Genomic DNA, 16771 nt, shown 5'->3' with positions numbered 1-16771 from the left:
ACTAGAACATACTTGCCAACCTTGAGACCTCCGAATTCAGGCGATGGGGGGGGGGGGGGGGAGTTTGGTGGTAGCTGGGGTGAATATTGTAGCGTCCCGGAAGAGTTAGTGCTGCAAGGGATTCTGGATATTTGTTCTGTTGTGTTTATGTTGTGTTACGGTGCGGATGTTCTCCCAAAATGTGTTTGTCATTCTTGTTTGGTGTGGGTTCACAGTGTGGCGCATATTTGTAACAGTGTTAAAGTTGTTTATACGGCCACCCTCAGTGTGACCTGTATGGCTGTTGCATAAATCCGTAGATATTAAATGTATGGGCCGGCACGCAAAGGCAATGCCTTTAAGGTTTATTGGCCTCTGTACTTCTCCCTACATCAGTGTGGCATTTTAAAAAGTCATATATTTTACTTTTTGAAACCGATACCGATAATCTTGAAACCGATACCGATAGTTTCCGATATTACATTTTAAAGCATTTATCGGCCAATAATATCGGCAGTCCAATATTATCGGACATCCCTAATTGTTGATATATGTTAAAGGTTATGAAATCTCTTTAATAACCTTTTTTATCGTTTCCATATCAATTTCGTTGCAATCGGTTGAGGTCTTGGATTTACCTTTTTTCACAATATTGATTGTTTCCTCTTTTGTCACTCCTTCTAGGAACATAGAGTTGGGGTTTCTATCTATGGTGGCATTCAAGTCCTCATCTGACTCGGAATCTGGAATCTTTTCCTACAGATTTGGTCCAATGTTCACAAAGTACTTATTGAAGAATTAAACTACTTCGTTCATATTGTCATTTTTTACATTACCATCTAAGAAGTATTTAGAATAGTCCTTTTTAGCACCATTTTTAATAATGCTATTTAGGATGCCCCATGTTGCTCTCATATTGTTTTTGTTCTGGTCCAATAATTGACTGTAATATTCTTTTCTACTTGTTGTAGTATGCCAGTTAGCTTGTTCTTATATATTTTGTACTTGTTTTCTGCCTCTGTAGATCTTTGGGTGATAAATGTTCTATATAGTGTATTCTTCTTTTTGCAGCCATTTTTCATTCCTTTTGTTATCCATGGTTGATTATTTTTCTTTTGCTTCTTACTAAGTTGTTTCAATGGACAGTGTTTGTCATAAAGCATTTCGAGGGTATTAAAAAAATACCATATGCATCAGCTACATAATTTTCACTGTAGACATTGTACCAACTGTGTTTTCTCAGATCATTTTGGAAAGCTGTCATACTTTGTTCTGTACATATTCTTCGAAAAGTATTTTTGTCATCAATGTTCCTCTTCTTGTAGTTTCCGTCATAGATTATGAAAACTGGCAGATGATCACTGATGTCGGATATTAGCAGGTCACTTGTGGTATTATTATCAAAATCATCGGTAAAATTATGATCAATAAGTATGGCGCTGTGTCCTGAGATTCTGCTTGGCCTTGTGATTTTAGGATATAAACTCAGGCTATACATTGTGTCAATAAAGTCATCTATGGGCTTTTGTTGTGATCAAACACACACAACACCTTTGTACCTTGCATAATCTCATAACTCTAACAAACAAAATGCCTGAGTGCAACTGTCCAGATGACACTGCTCGAGTAATCACATGTCATTTAGAATGAGCTCTGATTGCCATCTGCAGTTCAAATAGAGCTCGTGTGATCAGCCTTTTCGACGCGCTGTGACAGCATAACTGACTGAGCACACAGACAACACAGACCAGCCACTAGATTTATAAACAAAGTGTTTTAGAAAAATTCCAGGATTGATGATGTTGATCACATTCTTCAATGTGAAGGGCATCGTCCATGGAGTTCTTGCCACAGGGTCAGATGATCAACAAGCACTTTTTAAAAGACATCTTGCGGCGTTTTCTTCATTCAGTGCTCCAGACGAGGCGAGAGTTCACCATGACAACGTTCCTACTCAAAATGCCCGAAGCCTCTGACCATTCCTGGCCGAGAAGAAGAAGATCCCTACCCCTGGCAGAAAAGGCTGGGAACGGGCGTTAGACTACAAGGTTGGGAACGGGCGTTAGACTACAAGGTTAAGGTGAAAACTTGTAGTTTGGGTTTGAAAAACATTTTGTGACTCTATTCCTGGAACTTTTCTGACACACCTCTTTTATCATTAGAACAGTGGCGATTGCTTTAAGACTGCACATTAAAAAATTAGTGGTCAAATGTGTACTTTTGTGTTTACATTTCATTGACTAAATATGTGCTAGAATACGTTCAACTTTTGTTTAGCTACTTTCGCTGACAGCTGACGGGACTTTCCTCTCATTCATTGTGGTAGCGTCATAGTGCATTAAACTGAGCATCCATTAACTTCAATGGGGGAGCATAGAGAGGTCTCTGGAAGTGTATGGAAATTGGGCTTGGGCAAGGAGGGTCTGAATGCTGAGATTCCTCATGGTGGTCTGTCTGAGGCTGAATTTGATTGACAGCAACATGAGCGAATCAGCGACCTTAAAAATATAAACCACTGCCAAAGTTTCATTTTGTTGTTCCAAGTTGATACGGAGAATTTAAAAAATGTAAGTGATGCTGTCTTTTTAAAATTGAGAATCTTTACATCTCCTATTTGTTATTGGAGACTGCACTTGTGTTTACAGAGTAGCTGAAAATGATCTTTTCCTAATTGAAAGACCAACAGGCGCCACTGATCAACAAGTAAACGGCAACAATAAACAACCATCTCACTGAGGCTTGGGCATTTGGCTATGAGAAAATGAACCTTCAATTGAAGAATTCATTTTAAATATTGTTTAATGTGATACACATTTTATATTATATTTTATAACACACATTCAATTACTAGGCCATCTATAGTGTAGTGTTTCACATTACTAAATGTCATGCACTGTACAAACTTGGGCTCAATTGCCACTCATTGTGCTATTCACAATCGCCCTGCAACTGACCAACAACCAGTCCAGGGTGTCCACTTTAGCCCCGAAGTCAGCTGGGATAGTCTCCAGCCACGACTGTGATCATAAACAGGATACAAATCCAAATATTGCTTAAATTTCTGATTTCACTGGGACATCTTTGAAACAATATCTAAATATCATTAACCTTTTAATAGGAAGTTGCACATAACAGACAATTGGCATAAGTAAATGTATGCATTATTGTGTATACCTGTCCTTCTAGGTCAAAGGCCAGGCAGGCAATGCCGTGAGTGTGCACGTCCTTGAGGATCGACACAGTCTGCACAGTGTAGGAATCCCACACACATATGTAAGGCTCCTTGCCCACCTGTCCAGTAGCTACCAACACACGTTCAGGATGTAGAGCTAGACTGTAAAGAGAGGAGAAAAGGAAAAATAACATAATATTAGCGTCGTCATTTTTGCATGCCCTTTATTTGTACTGTGAGTGCTGCAAGCAAGACAAGGATTAACCCTTCCAGCAAAAACCACTGGGACGAGATGAACACATTAAGCCCATGCTGGGACTGAATGGGCCAAGAAGAGGGGCAGCTTGATGTAGTGACATGGTTGACTAAACTCAGTCATGCTCATACACACAGACACACAGACACACAAACACGCACGCACGCACACGCACGCACACACACACGCACACACACACAGCATTGCTAAATGGGTGCCTGAAGGATAGTCACAGAGTCTAATAAATGATTATGTTTGAGTCACATAAATCAAATTGTCTCATTTGATTAACACAGTACTGTGAAAAACTCATGAGCATCATTAGCTCTATTGTTTTAGCCGCCCGTGATTACAATCATATACAACCAGAATGTCACTAGAGCTCCACCAACGCCAAAAAAGAAAGTAAAAAGTGTTGTATGTGTTTTTGCTGGTCCATGTGTTTGTAAGTTAGCAGGTTTCTTTTTGGTTAATGGAGGATGATAAGAAGACAGGTGATGCTATTATAATTCTGGGAAATGTACGGTTTCACTGTTGCCATAGTGATGGTGAAAATAAAATCTTGTATCCGCACTTTAATCCACATCCTGACTGGATGTTATAAATTCTTACTGGCCCATGTGTCATCTCTCTACAACAGTATACATTAGTATGTCTGTACTAATTGATCTCGTAAAATCATGCAAACAACAAAACCAATGGTGCCGTAGGACTTTTAAACAGTACTGTATATTTTATCATTCTTAACAATTCTCTGGTCAATTCACCTGGCCTAATTTATTGGGCAGGGGGTTTCCTTGTATACCAGACATATGTTTGTAACACTCTTACATAATCCTTCCCTCCCTCCGCCAACTTGGAGCACTCCTGCGCTGCAGCCAAGCAACAGCATGCTGTATAAAGTTCTCTCTTTCCCTCACTCTCTCACCCGTCCTCCCCCTTCCAGCCCCACCCATCCTTTTGGCAGCCGCCAGTCACGTTCCAGATTCACAGGAAAACCCTTCTGACTGCTTTCCTGCTCATGACCTACATATTGCATGCTGGTAGAGAGCAACCGTTATTAGGGTTGGGCAATATTTCACATTTTGATATGGATCCGATACAATGTTGATACTGATACTTTTTACTTGTTTGTTATTATTTGATTTGTTGAATATGATTATACAATAATGAGAACAAAACACAGGAAAAAGACTTTAGGCAAACAAAAAATGTTTTTATTATTTGTGAAATATACATACATATATAATATACCGGTACATATAATATATAATAAAAGTAAGGCTGCAAAAAGTAATCTGCTAAATTGATTAAGTCGATTACAAAAAAAGCTTCTATTTACATTGTGTTTCTTTGAATAATTGTATAAATAATAAACATGTATTAAATGTGGACCAGATGGAGTGCCCAGATCTTTAAAAAGCTTTTTCGCACGGCCGCTGCAATGAGAACAATGGTGTGTGGGTGCCGTTTAAAAAAAAAAAGTAGTTTAATTTCTATTAATGCATACATGTTAAAAGTGCAATTTCAATATTGACAATGTGGATTTATTGGGGGGAAAAAGAATTAATCTTATGGCAAGCAGAATTTTTTTTGGTTTATTTCAATTACTTTCCCTAAAAAACGCACTAAGGCTATAAGGCAGGGGTCTCAAACTCAATTTACCTGGGGGCCACTGGTTGGCAAGTAGGGCTGTGAATCTTTGGGTGTCCCACGATTCGATTCAATATCAATTCTTGGGGTCACAATTCGATTCAAAATCGATTTTTTTTGTTCAATTCAACACGATTCTCGATTCAAAAACGATTTTTTTCCCGATTCAAAAGGATTCTCTATTCATTCAATACATAGGATTTCAGCAGGATCTACCCCAGTCTGCTGACATGCAAGCAGAGTAGTAGATTTTTGTAAAAAGCTTTTATAATTGTAAAGGACAATGTTTTATCAACTGATTGCAATAATGTACATTTGTTTTAACTATTAAATGAACCAAAAATATGACTTATTTTATCTTTGTGAAAATATTGGACACAGTGTGTTGTCAAGTTCATGAGATGTGATGCAAGTGTAAGCCACTGTGACACTATTGTTCTTTTTTATTTTTTTTATAAATGTCTAATGATAATGTCAATGAGGGATTTTTAATCACTGCTATGTTGAAATTGTAACTAATATTGATACTGTTGTTGATAATATTCATTTTTGTTTCACTACTTTTGGTTTGTTCTGTGTCGTGTCTCCTCTCAATTGCTCTGTTTATTGCAGTTCTGAGTGTTGCTGGGTCGGGTTTGGTTTTGGAATTGGATTGCATTGTTATGGTATTGCTGTGTATTGTTTTGTTGGATTGATAAATTTAAAAAAATAAATAAATAAATATGTTTTTAAATAAATAAATAAAAAAATTAAAAAAATAGATTTTTTAAAAATGAGAATCGATTCTGAATCGCACAACGTGAGAATCGCGATTCGAATTCGAATCGATTTTTTCCCACACCCCTTTTTTGGAGTTTTTCCCAAACTCGCGGGCCGCACTGACATTAAATTTTCATATTAAGGTGTGGGCCGCAAAATAACGTCTCGCGGTCCGCAATTGGCCCGCGGGCCGCGTGTCTGAGACCCCTGCTATAAGGTGTGTTTTATCCGAATACTCGATTAATCCAACAAACTAATCGATGGTTTAGTCGAATACTAAAATACAGTAGCCCTAAATAACATACGTACATCGTAACAATATTAGAATATAATACCATGTAATACAATTATTACATACAGCATGATTGCAGACCTTGAAGCTTAAAGAATTTCATATGTATATTGCAGCTTTTTGTCTGAAAATGGTGATGTTTTGCTTAATTTTTTCCAATCATGTAGTTTATTGGTTTAGTATTATTTCTGCAATGTGCACTACAAAAATTACATTCCTACACTTTGGATACCCTTGCTTTTATAGCTTTTGGTTAGTGTATGTTGCGTTACGTGAAATAAGCAATGAGCAACCAAAACTCTTGTAGACTAATTTGGTGGCTTTCTTTGTCACAAGCAAATAATAGCAATTAAAGAGGGATGGAGAGTATTGCAGCAAAAACAAAACACAGATATGTTTAAAAAATTATGAGAACTACAAATATTGATGTTATCACACTAGTTCCAATAATACCCTTGGTATCGGAATTATTGATACTTGTTTGAAAAATGGTTAACCTTTATTTACCCAGGAAATGAAAATGGATGGATGGATGGATGGAAAGTTTCAATTAAATTAAGAATCTCTTTTGAAAAGAATTCCTGCCTCAGTTGGCACTGGGAGCAAGGTGGGTGAAGTGTCTTGCCCAAGGACACAACAGCCAGGACTCGGATAGCGGAAGCGGAATACAGACCTGGAACTCTCTAGTTGCTGGCACGGCCGCTTTACCATCTGAGCCCCATATTTGGATTGATCCGCTCACACATTCCCTACATTCTAATCAGACTGCTCTGCAGAATGTTATAAAGTAAGTTTATTTCAAGCAGCAAGTCTGAGAAAATGTCAAGTGTAACAGGTACGTTAGCTAGTATAGTAGACGTTCTCAATATTTGGGCTAATCAGAAGTCTAGATTACGACTCGGAGAGAGTAGGACAGACACAATTAAATGCTTTAAATTATACTTGTGTTATTTAAATATGTACAGTGCAACAAATAGTGGACAGACATTGATAGGAATGGCCATTCAAAACAAAAGAAAAAAACAGCAAGGGTTCAAGTAATTCTTAACAGGTAGTATCAAAAGTTCTTAAAGTTCATAAGAGTCATATGAGACTGATCGCAGTCCATATGCGCATTCACAGTTCATACAGCCACACGGTTTGGGGTTGTGGATATGGCAGTTTGTAGTGAGAGTTCAGTTTATGGGCAGTGTGTGTATGAGGTAGTGCAAAGGGCCGCAGAGCAATGAGGTGCGAGGCAAGGGGTTCGGCTATAAGCAGCTTACCGGCCCGACCAGAGCAGGTAGGGTTCAGGGGTTGAGAGGTGGAGATCCTTGGGCTCAGGCTCGAGGCCTATCTACGCAGCATCAACTTTGTCAGTTTTCTTTCATTCAGTAAGACTGTAAGAGGTTAAACATCCTAGTAAAAAGGCTGATGGCCGCGTGACAAGATGGACTCGATCATCCACCATCTCTCCAGGTTCTTCACTTTTCCGTGGAACCTCTTACCCACCTGGCACAGTTTCTCAGCTAACCTTCCTACAAATTATGTAATCAGTTGCTAAAAATAACAATCCGACAAAGAGAGAGGTAATTGGAACACTTGGCGATACAGACAAAGCTGCGAAAGGTTAGTACCAAACCCAGAAAGATTGTATATGAATCAAGAGGAAATCAAGCTTTGCTGTCAATTTTCAAATACGATACAATACAATACATATACAATGTGTACAAGTGTATTGCAGTAATTCAACAGCTCTGAGGTTTGTCCTCACTATATGAGAACTTGAGAAGTACTGTTTCCATTTTGAGGAAAAGTAGTAATTGGAGCCTCCATTACAGGGCTGTTGTATCTACTTTTGTGGTAGATGGCAATGGGAAAATTTGATTGAGCCTTATGTCTGACATTTCAATAATGAATGCCTCTAAGCATGGGGTTGGTCGCCCGGTGTACCGTCTGAGTAAGTAGAAAGAGCAGGAAGTGAAAATGTAGAGGTTCATACATGGCATAACTGATAACATTACTGTAGTTTCTAGCACAAATCTCTTAACTTATGCTCAAGTTCAAGGTTAGAAACACTACTGAATTCAGGCTCTCCCTTCATATCACCTCCTTCTTCTCCGCTCATCCCCCTCTATACAATACAATACAATACAATACCATTTATTCGGATCATGTTAAAAATGTACAGCACAATAAACAGAACACATACACTTCAACAATTTAACATCTCCAAAAAGGAATAGCAAGAAGCCAAGCGTATTTGATCCAACCACCGTCCCATATTAAGTGTCTGATATGTTATCAGGCATCCTTCTTCAACAGTTTTTCTTCTTCATACTTAGTGTACAGCATATGCTCATACTGTTTTTTTTAAAACTGATCCATATGTGTCCATTGTTTAGGTTTGTTACTTAATAAATTCCATAGCTTAATTCTACATACAGATACACTTTGGGCATAATATACTAAAGGTTTGCATGTACTAAAACACATGGAAACTTGATAGCGCACGCAAAGTTGATCTACTAAACTTGTGCGCAGAGGATTGCGCCTCTTGCGTGAGCAGCATAAGGAGAGTAAACCACTTAGCGTGTCTGTCTTCATGAATATGTAGAATATATGCTGATCATCAGAACACCCACAAAACTGAGAGGAGAAGATACAAATATATTCATTCAGCACATGCAATGTGATCAATGTGTCTAAAAAGTATGCAAACTGACACATTTATACACACGGCTGTGAGAAAGGAAGTGCTTGCGCTGCAAAGACAGACGATGGACAGAGAATAGCTGTGTTTTTTCCATGCCGTTTGTTTTTTTCATTTAGGAAATATATTATAATATATCTCCTATACAAAAAAAACATCTTTCAATATGCATTTTCTCGTGTTTGGCTTATCACCATTCATTCGCTGCTGTGCTGTGATGGGCCACCACCTCCCAGCAGAGCGTCAGATGCGCTAAAAATATTTTCTATATTGCAGTAAAGGTCTTGCAGATAATAGATGTGAGCTGCTAGTACACCATCAAACACAGGTTGGAGAGCTTAATAACACAAATGCAGAATGAGTTTAATGCCATTCTACATTTCAAGGAACTTTGTTATCATACCAGCACACATGGGACGGCACCAAATTTTGTACCAATGACTACCACAAGAATGATAATATGTATATCCATCCATCCATCCATCTTCTTCCGCTTATCCGAGGTCGGGTCGCGGGGGCAGCAGCCTAAGCAGGGAAGCCCAGACTTCCCTCTCCTCAGCCACTTCGTCCAGCTCCTCCCGGGGGATCCCGAGGCGTTCCCAGGCCAGCCAGGAGGCATAGTCTTCCCAACGTGTCCTGGGTCTTCCTCGTGGCCTCCTACCGGTCGGACATGCCCTAAACACCTCCTTAGGGAGGCGCTCGGGTGGCATCCTGACCAGATGCCCGAACCACCTCATCTGGCTCCTCTCGATGTGGAGGAGCAGCGGCTTTACTTTGAGCTCCCCCCGGATGACAGAGCTTCTCACCCTATCTCTAAGGGAGAGCCCCGCCACCCGGCGGAGGAAATTTAATTCGGCCGCTTGTACCCGTGATCTTGTCCTTTCGGTCATAACCCAAAGCTCATGACCATAGGTGAGGATGGGAACGTAGATCGACCGGTAAATTGAGAGCTTTGTCTTCCGGCTCAGCTCCTTCTTCACCACAACGGATCGATAAAGCGTCCGCATTACTGAAGACGCCGCACCGATCCGCCTGTCGATCTCACGATCCACTCTTCCCTCACTCGTGAACAAGACTCCGAGGTACTTGAACTCCTCCACTTGGGGCAAGATCTCCTCCCCAACCCGGAGATGGCACTCCACCCATTTCCGGGCGAGAACCATGGACTCGGACTTGGAGGTGCTGATTCTCATCCCAGTCGCTTCACACTCAGCTGCGAACCGATCCAGTGAGAGCTAAAGATCCTGGCCAGATGAAGCCATCAGGACCAAATCATCTGCAAAAAGCAGAGACCTAATCCTGCAGCCACCAAACCGGATCCCCTCAACGCCTTGACTGCGCCTAGAATTCTGTCCATAAAAGTTATGAACAGAATCGGTGACAAAGGGCAGCCTTGGCGGAGTCCAACCCTCACCGGAAACGTGTCCGACTTACTGCCGGCAATGCGAACCAAGCTCTGGCACTGAGCATACAGGGAGCGGACTGCCACAATCAGACAGTCCGATACCCCATACTCTCTGAGCACTCCCCACAGGACTTCCCGAGGGACACGGTCGAATGCCTTCTCCAAGTCCACAAAGCACATGTAGACTGGTTGGGCAAACTCCCATGCACCCTCAAGGACCCTGCCGAGAGTATAGAGCTGGTCCACAGTTCCACGACCAGGACGAAAACCACACTGTTCCTCCTGAATCCGAGGTTCGACTATCCGGCGTAGCCTCCTCTCCAGTACACCTGAATAGACCTTACCGGGAAGGCTGAGGAGTGTGATCCCACGATAGTTAGAACACACCCTCCGATTCCCCTTTTTAAAGAGAGGAACCACCACCCCGGTCTGCCAATCCAGAGGTACTGCCCCCGATGTCCACGCGATGCTGCAGAGTCTTGTCAACCAAGACAGCCCTACAGCATCCAGAGCCTTAAGGAACTCCGGGCGGATCTCATCCACCCTCGGGGCTTTGCCACCGAGGAGCTTTTTAACTACCTCAGCAACCTCAGCCCCAGAAATAGGAGAGCCCACCACAGACTCCCCAGGCACTGCTTCCTCATAGGAAGACGTGTTGGTGGGATTGAGGAGGTCTTCGAAGTATTCCCTCCACCGATCCACAACTTAAAAGTTAAAAGTTAAAGTTAAAGTACCAATGATTGTCAGACACACACTAGGTGTGGCGAAATTATTCTCTGCATTTGACCCATCACCCTTGATCACCCCCTGGGATGTGAGGGGAGCAGTGAGCAGCAGCGGTGGCCGCGCCCGGGAATCATTTTTGGTGATTTAACCCCCAATTCCAACCCTTGATGCTGAGTGCCAAGCAGGGAGGTAATGGGTCCCATTTTTATAGTCTTTGGTATGACTCGGCCGGGATTTGAACTCACAACCTACCGATCTCAGGGCGGACACTCTAACCACTAGGCCACTGAGTAGTGGTCGAGGTCAGCAGAACACCATCCGCACCATACACGGTGTTGGTAGTGCACTGCTTCCCCTTCCTGAGGCGGCGGATGGTGGTCCAGAATCGCTTCGAAGCCGTCCGGAAGTCGTTTTCCATGGCTTCCCCGAACTCCTCCCATGTCCGAGTTTTTGCCTCCGCGACCGCTGAAGCCGCACACCGCTTGGCCTGTCGGTACCTGTCCGCTGCCTCAGGAGTCCCATGAGCCAAAAGAACCCGATAGGACTCCTTCTTCAGCTTGACGGCATCCCTCACCGCCGGTGTCCACCAACGAGTTCTAGGATTACCGCCACGACAGGCACCAACTACCTTGCGGCCACAGCTCCAATCAGCCGCCTCGACAATAGAGGTGCAGAACATGGTCCACTCGGACTCAATGTCCAGCACCTCCCTCGTGACATGTTCAAAGTTCTTCCGGAGGTGGGAATTGAAACTCTCTCTGAAAGGAGACTCTGCCAGACGTTCCCAGCAAACCCTCACAATGCGTTTGGGCCTGCCAGGTCTGTCCGGCATCCTCCCCCACCATCGCAGCCAACTCACCACCAGGTGGTGATCGGTAGAAAGCTCCGCCCCTCTCTTCACCCGAGTGTCCAAAACATGAGGCCACAAATCCGATGACACAACTACAAAGTCGATCATAGAACTGCGGCCTAGGGTGTCCTGGTGCCAAGTGCACATATGGACACCCTTATGCTTGAACATGGTGTTCGTTATGGACAATCCGTGACGGGCACAAAAGTCCAATAACAAAACACCACTTGGGTTCAGATCCGGGCGGCCATTCTTCCCAATCACGCCTCTCCAGGTTTCACTGTCGTTGCCAATATGAGCGTTGAAGTCCCCCAGTAGAACGAGGGAATCACCCGGGGGAGCACTCTCAAGTACTCCCTCGAGTGAATCCAAAAAGGGTGGGTACTCTGAGCTGCTGTTTGGCGCGTAAGCGCAAACAACAGTCAGGACCCGTCCCCCCACCCGAAGGCGGAGGGAAGCTACCCTCTCGTCCACCGGGTTGAACTCCAACATGCAGGCTCTGAGCCGGGGGGCAAAAAGAATTGCCACCCCAGCCCGTCGCCTCTCACTGCTGGCAACGCCAGAGTGGAAGAGAGTCCAGCCCCTCTCGAGAGAACTGGTTCCAGAGCCCTTGCTGTGCGTCGAGGTGAGTCCGACTATATCCAACCGGAACTTCTCTACCTCGCGCACTAGCTCAGGCTCCTTCCCCCCCAGCGAGGTGACGTTCCACGTCCCAAGAGCTAGCTTCTGTAGCCGAGGATCGGACCGCCAAGTGCCCTGCCTTCGGCTACCGCCCAGCTCACATTGCACCCGACCTCTATGGCCCCTGCTATGGGTGGTGAGCCCATTGGAGGGGGGACCCACGTTGCCTCTTCGGGCTGTGCCCGGCCGGGCCCCATGGGGACAGGCCCGGCCACCAGGCGCTCGCCATCGTGCCCCAACTCCGGGCCTGGCTCCGGAGGGGGGCCCCGGTGACCCGCGTCCGGGCGAGGGAAATCTGAGTCTCGGTTCTTGCATTTCCATAGAAGTCTTCGAGCTGCTCTTTGTCTGATCCCTCACATGTATATAATAATTTAAATAGGATATACATAGAGTAGGTGATAACTACCACAGGTTAATATGTATACGTATATGTGTTTTGCATAGCAGTGTTTCCCACACATTCATTTATTTGTGGCGGCCCGCCACGAAAGAATTACGTCCGCCACAAATGGATTTTTCGGCTTTTGACTCGGTCGACCGCTCATAAAAGCAATGGGACTGTCTGTGAATGTTGCTTGTAGTTACACCTCAGGTGCAGTAGGTGGCGGTAGCCTACTATGCACTATGCAATAGCACTTAATTCACCTGGTGGGCCAGAAGAAGAAGAAGAAGCGTGGTAGCATTGCTTCATTTTTACAGGTGTTATAGGTAGATAGTAGTGATGGGTCCGGCAACACCGATGCATCGGCGCATGCGTCGAGCTCATAGAGCTAAACCCTGTGTAGGTGCGCATACAGCTTTTAGAAAGTCACGTGACCGATCATGAGCTGTTTTGGTCACGTGACCGATACGCGAACCGTGTCGCACTGACGCCTCCTCTATGCCCTGTGAGTGGCTCTTTTCTACAGCCGGAGAAATAATAACTAAGAAGAGAAAGCGTCTAAAATTGAATACGTTGGAAAAACTGTTTTTTTTTTAAATAAAAATGTGGAAAAATAAATAAATAATAATTTCCAGGTCCACAAGCATCCTCATTCACAACACGTTCTCTTAGATTTCCATGTTATGATACATGTTCACATTATTTATTGACTGTATCTAAAAAAGACAAAAAATATATTTTTATTTAAATGAAGTTATGAAATAATCCTAAATGAAATACAATGACTTGGTTTGTATTATTGTATATACTAGGTCAGTGGTTCTCAACCTTTTTTCAGCAATGTACCCCCTGTGATTTTTTTTTAAATTCAAGTACCCCCTAATCAGAGCAAAGCATTTTTGGTTGAAAAAAAAAAGATAAAGAAGTAAAATACAGCACTATGTCATCAGTTTCTGATTTATTAAATTGTATAACAGTGCAAAATATTGCTCATTTGTAGTGGTCTTTCTTGAACTATTTGGAAAAAAAAGATATAAAAATAACTAAAAACTTGTTGAAAAATAAACAAGTGATTCAATTATAAATAAAGATTTCTACACCTAGAAGTAATAATCAACTTAAAGTGCCCTCTTTGGGGATTGTATTAGAGATCCATCTGGATTCATGAACTTAATTCTAAACATTTCTTCACAAAAAAAATAAATCTTTAACATCAATATTTATGGAACATGTCCACAAAAAATCTAGCTGTCAACACTGAATATTGCATAGTTACATTTCTTTTCACAGTTCTTTTTGACAGACATTTTAGTGACAAACCTGAGTTTATGAACTTACATTCATATTTTGTTGAAGTATTATTCAATAAATATATAAAGGATTTTTGAATTGTTGCTATTTTTAGAATATTTTTTAAAAATCTCACGTACCCCTTGGCATACCTTCAAGTACCCCCAGGGGTTCGCGTACCCCCATTTGAGAACCACTGTACTAGGTCATAAAATCAGTGTCAGTTGAGTCGGTCCATAGGTTGCCTGTAGGGATTTTTAATGTCCAGCAGATGTCATTATTTAGTGACACAGTATCGACACAGTATCAATACAGTTTTGCAATGTGTCAAAACGCTTCATGACGCCTCATCAACCCATCACTAGTAGATAGGTTATAGCTGCATCGCTCGCGGCTCTTCATATATTTAACGTTAATCCGTGATTTCACCGCTGCTTCATTAACACCGCCGCTGTTTGACTCGTGGCCCGGGGCAGACGCTCGTAGTAACAGTCACGTGTTACAATACCGACGAGCTAACGTGTCCAGGTTATAACCATGTTGTCAATAAACACACATGGACTGAAGCTAAATTGTCCACTGTCCACTGCAGCATGTGAATGCAATGAAAATAATAAAATCTGAGCCAACCAGCTGTTAAAATGTTGTCCAGGTTAATGTTTTGGCCATTAAAGGCCCTTCATTTCAAGATTTCAACTGTGATTGGGCTTTAAACAGGTGGCTGACCTGTTCAGATGAGTGTAACTGCTACTGGTCAAATAATGTGAAATAGCATTTAATTTTACATGTATGCAATGCCATTTAAATGCAATTATAGATAATAATAATAATAATAATAATAAATACTGTGTAGTGTTGTAAATAGTCAACGGGAAGGATTCTATTAAGATATAAGCCATGAGCACTACACAGCCAGAAAAAAACCTAGGCAGGACAAGTACAAATATTGGGGCAAGTAGATTTGAGAAGTCGGGCAAGTAGAAAAAACCTTAACGTTGAACCCTGCATGTGTTGAGCTGCTGCCGCTTAAGGTTAGACGGCACTGTACATAGAGCGGTTCTGCTCGTTAGTAATAAATTCTAATGTTGGATGTTCACTCCTTCACACAGATGAGTATAGAAAAATATTTTCAACGGCCGAAAAGGGCTCGACTTGGAGAGGAGGTAGGCCTACAGTTCGGACCACAGGTGCGACCTGTTCAGCAGCAGCAGGAGGAGGAGGAGGAGGAGGTTGACTGACTGTGGCAGGACACCTCTGCCTCTGTTTCACTTCATGTTGCTGGTAAATAATATGGTTGTAGTAGTAGGCTAAAGTTAAATTATTTAGTATTCACTAATTAAAGGGGCAGAGCTTTAAGAGACATTTTAGCTTTTATATTTTATAAGATATATTTTTTGTAAGAACCACAATTAATAAATATATTTCAGTGAATCACTAATTGTTCAAATCTGTATATAAATATGTACATAAAATGTTGTGATTATATTCCAACTCTGCGTTCTTCTTGGTCATCGCCGCTGCCGCCGCTGCCCCCCCCCCCCCGCCCGCCCGCCGACCACACCACCACAAATAGATGCCTGTCCTGTGGGAAACACTGCATAGTCTTTTATAATGTGAAACTGTAATTGTTCTTTATGTTGTTTTGTGTTAATATTTTCAGGTGGCTCTAATGGATATATTGAATTTACAATATCTTGAATTATATATGCTAATTATTTTTATACGATGCAGAACTTTCGGAATGGATAACTCATTAAAACCAAGGTACCATCTTAAATCGATAACATAAGTAGTAAATGTTAATTCTAGGGATGTGCTGATCAATTGGCCATCAATTAGTATCGGACGATTTTGTGGAAAAAGTATGTGATCGTCATTACTAATTAATACATTTGAAAGGGAACTGCACTTTTTTTTTTTAATTTTGTCTATCATTCACAATCCTTATGTAAGACAAGGAGACATATGTGTGTCTTTTTTAAGTGCATACTAAATAGTACATAAATGCGATCAAAAGTCTGCTTACAATTGAGCCTATGGGAGCCGCTCTATTCTGCCTGTAAAGCCCTTTCAAAACATCCAAACACCTCCATTTAGGTGTTATATACATATGGTAAGTACATATGTAATGTAGTAACAGGCACCTTTATAATAACATTTAATATTTATGTATTTTGATCATATTAAACATACGCAGCACATTCATTTAAAAAACGCATCACGACGTGAGCTTTTTCCTTCAACAACATCACTGATTACCACTCACTGCAGACTTCATGAGAGCCAACAAACATGATAAAACATCACTTACTGTACAATGTCTGCTGTTATTAGGATGCCTACTGCTAGACTCTTGCTATAGTCTCTTTTAAATGAAGAATGGCTCATAATCCTGGGGTGGAACCAAACGTCTTTTCAGGTCTTACTTGCCATTTCCGGGTTTAAGTTGGCTGTTAAAGTGTACCAACTTGTTGGGTTATGTCCTCATCCTTCTACTATCAAGGTGAGAGACATGATTTATGATGTAGAATAAACTTTCACGAGTACCGAGGCGAGGAAGCAGCTGATGTCAACGTAGCCACATAAACTAGTTTTTACAGCCCTGCTATAAATAATTTGTCTCTGTTAGTGTTA

At 41.9% G+C, this 16771-nt stretch overlaps 1 protein-coding gene across 7 annotated transcripts in view; it reads right to left on the bottom strand.

The window, feature by feature from the left end:
* The window catches only part of eml5 (EMAP like 5), a 112368-nt gene that overhangs the window by 70819 nt on the left and 24778 nt on the right, over nt 1-16771 (bottom strand). For all 7 annotated transcript variants that reach the window (XR_009816025.2, XR_009816026.2, XR_009816028.2 and 4 more), the window contains exon 2: nt 3154-3313. Coding sequence is in view for 1 of the 7 variants with exons in the window: in XM_061968762.2 (XP_061824746.2) it covers nt 3154-3313 (160 nt within the window). In the remaining 6 variants the exon portion in view is untranslated. The remainder of the gene's footprint in view (nt 1-3153; nt 3314-16771) is intronic.

The sequence above is a fragment of the Nerophis lumbriciformis genome, linkage group LG08 (assembly GCF_033978685.3).
Source record: "Nerophis lumbriciformis linkage group LG08, RoL_Nlum_v2.1, whole genome shotgun sequence".
Classification (NCBI taxonomy): Eukaryota; Metazoa; Chordata; class Actinopteri; order Syngnathiformes; family Syngnathidae; genus Nerophis; species Nerophis lumbriciformis.
The sequence above is the reverse complement of the archived record's forward strand: the minus strand, read 5'-3'. Positions and strand labels throughout refer to the sequence as shown.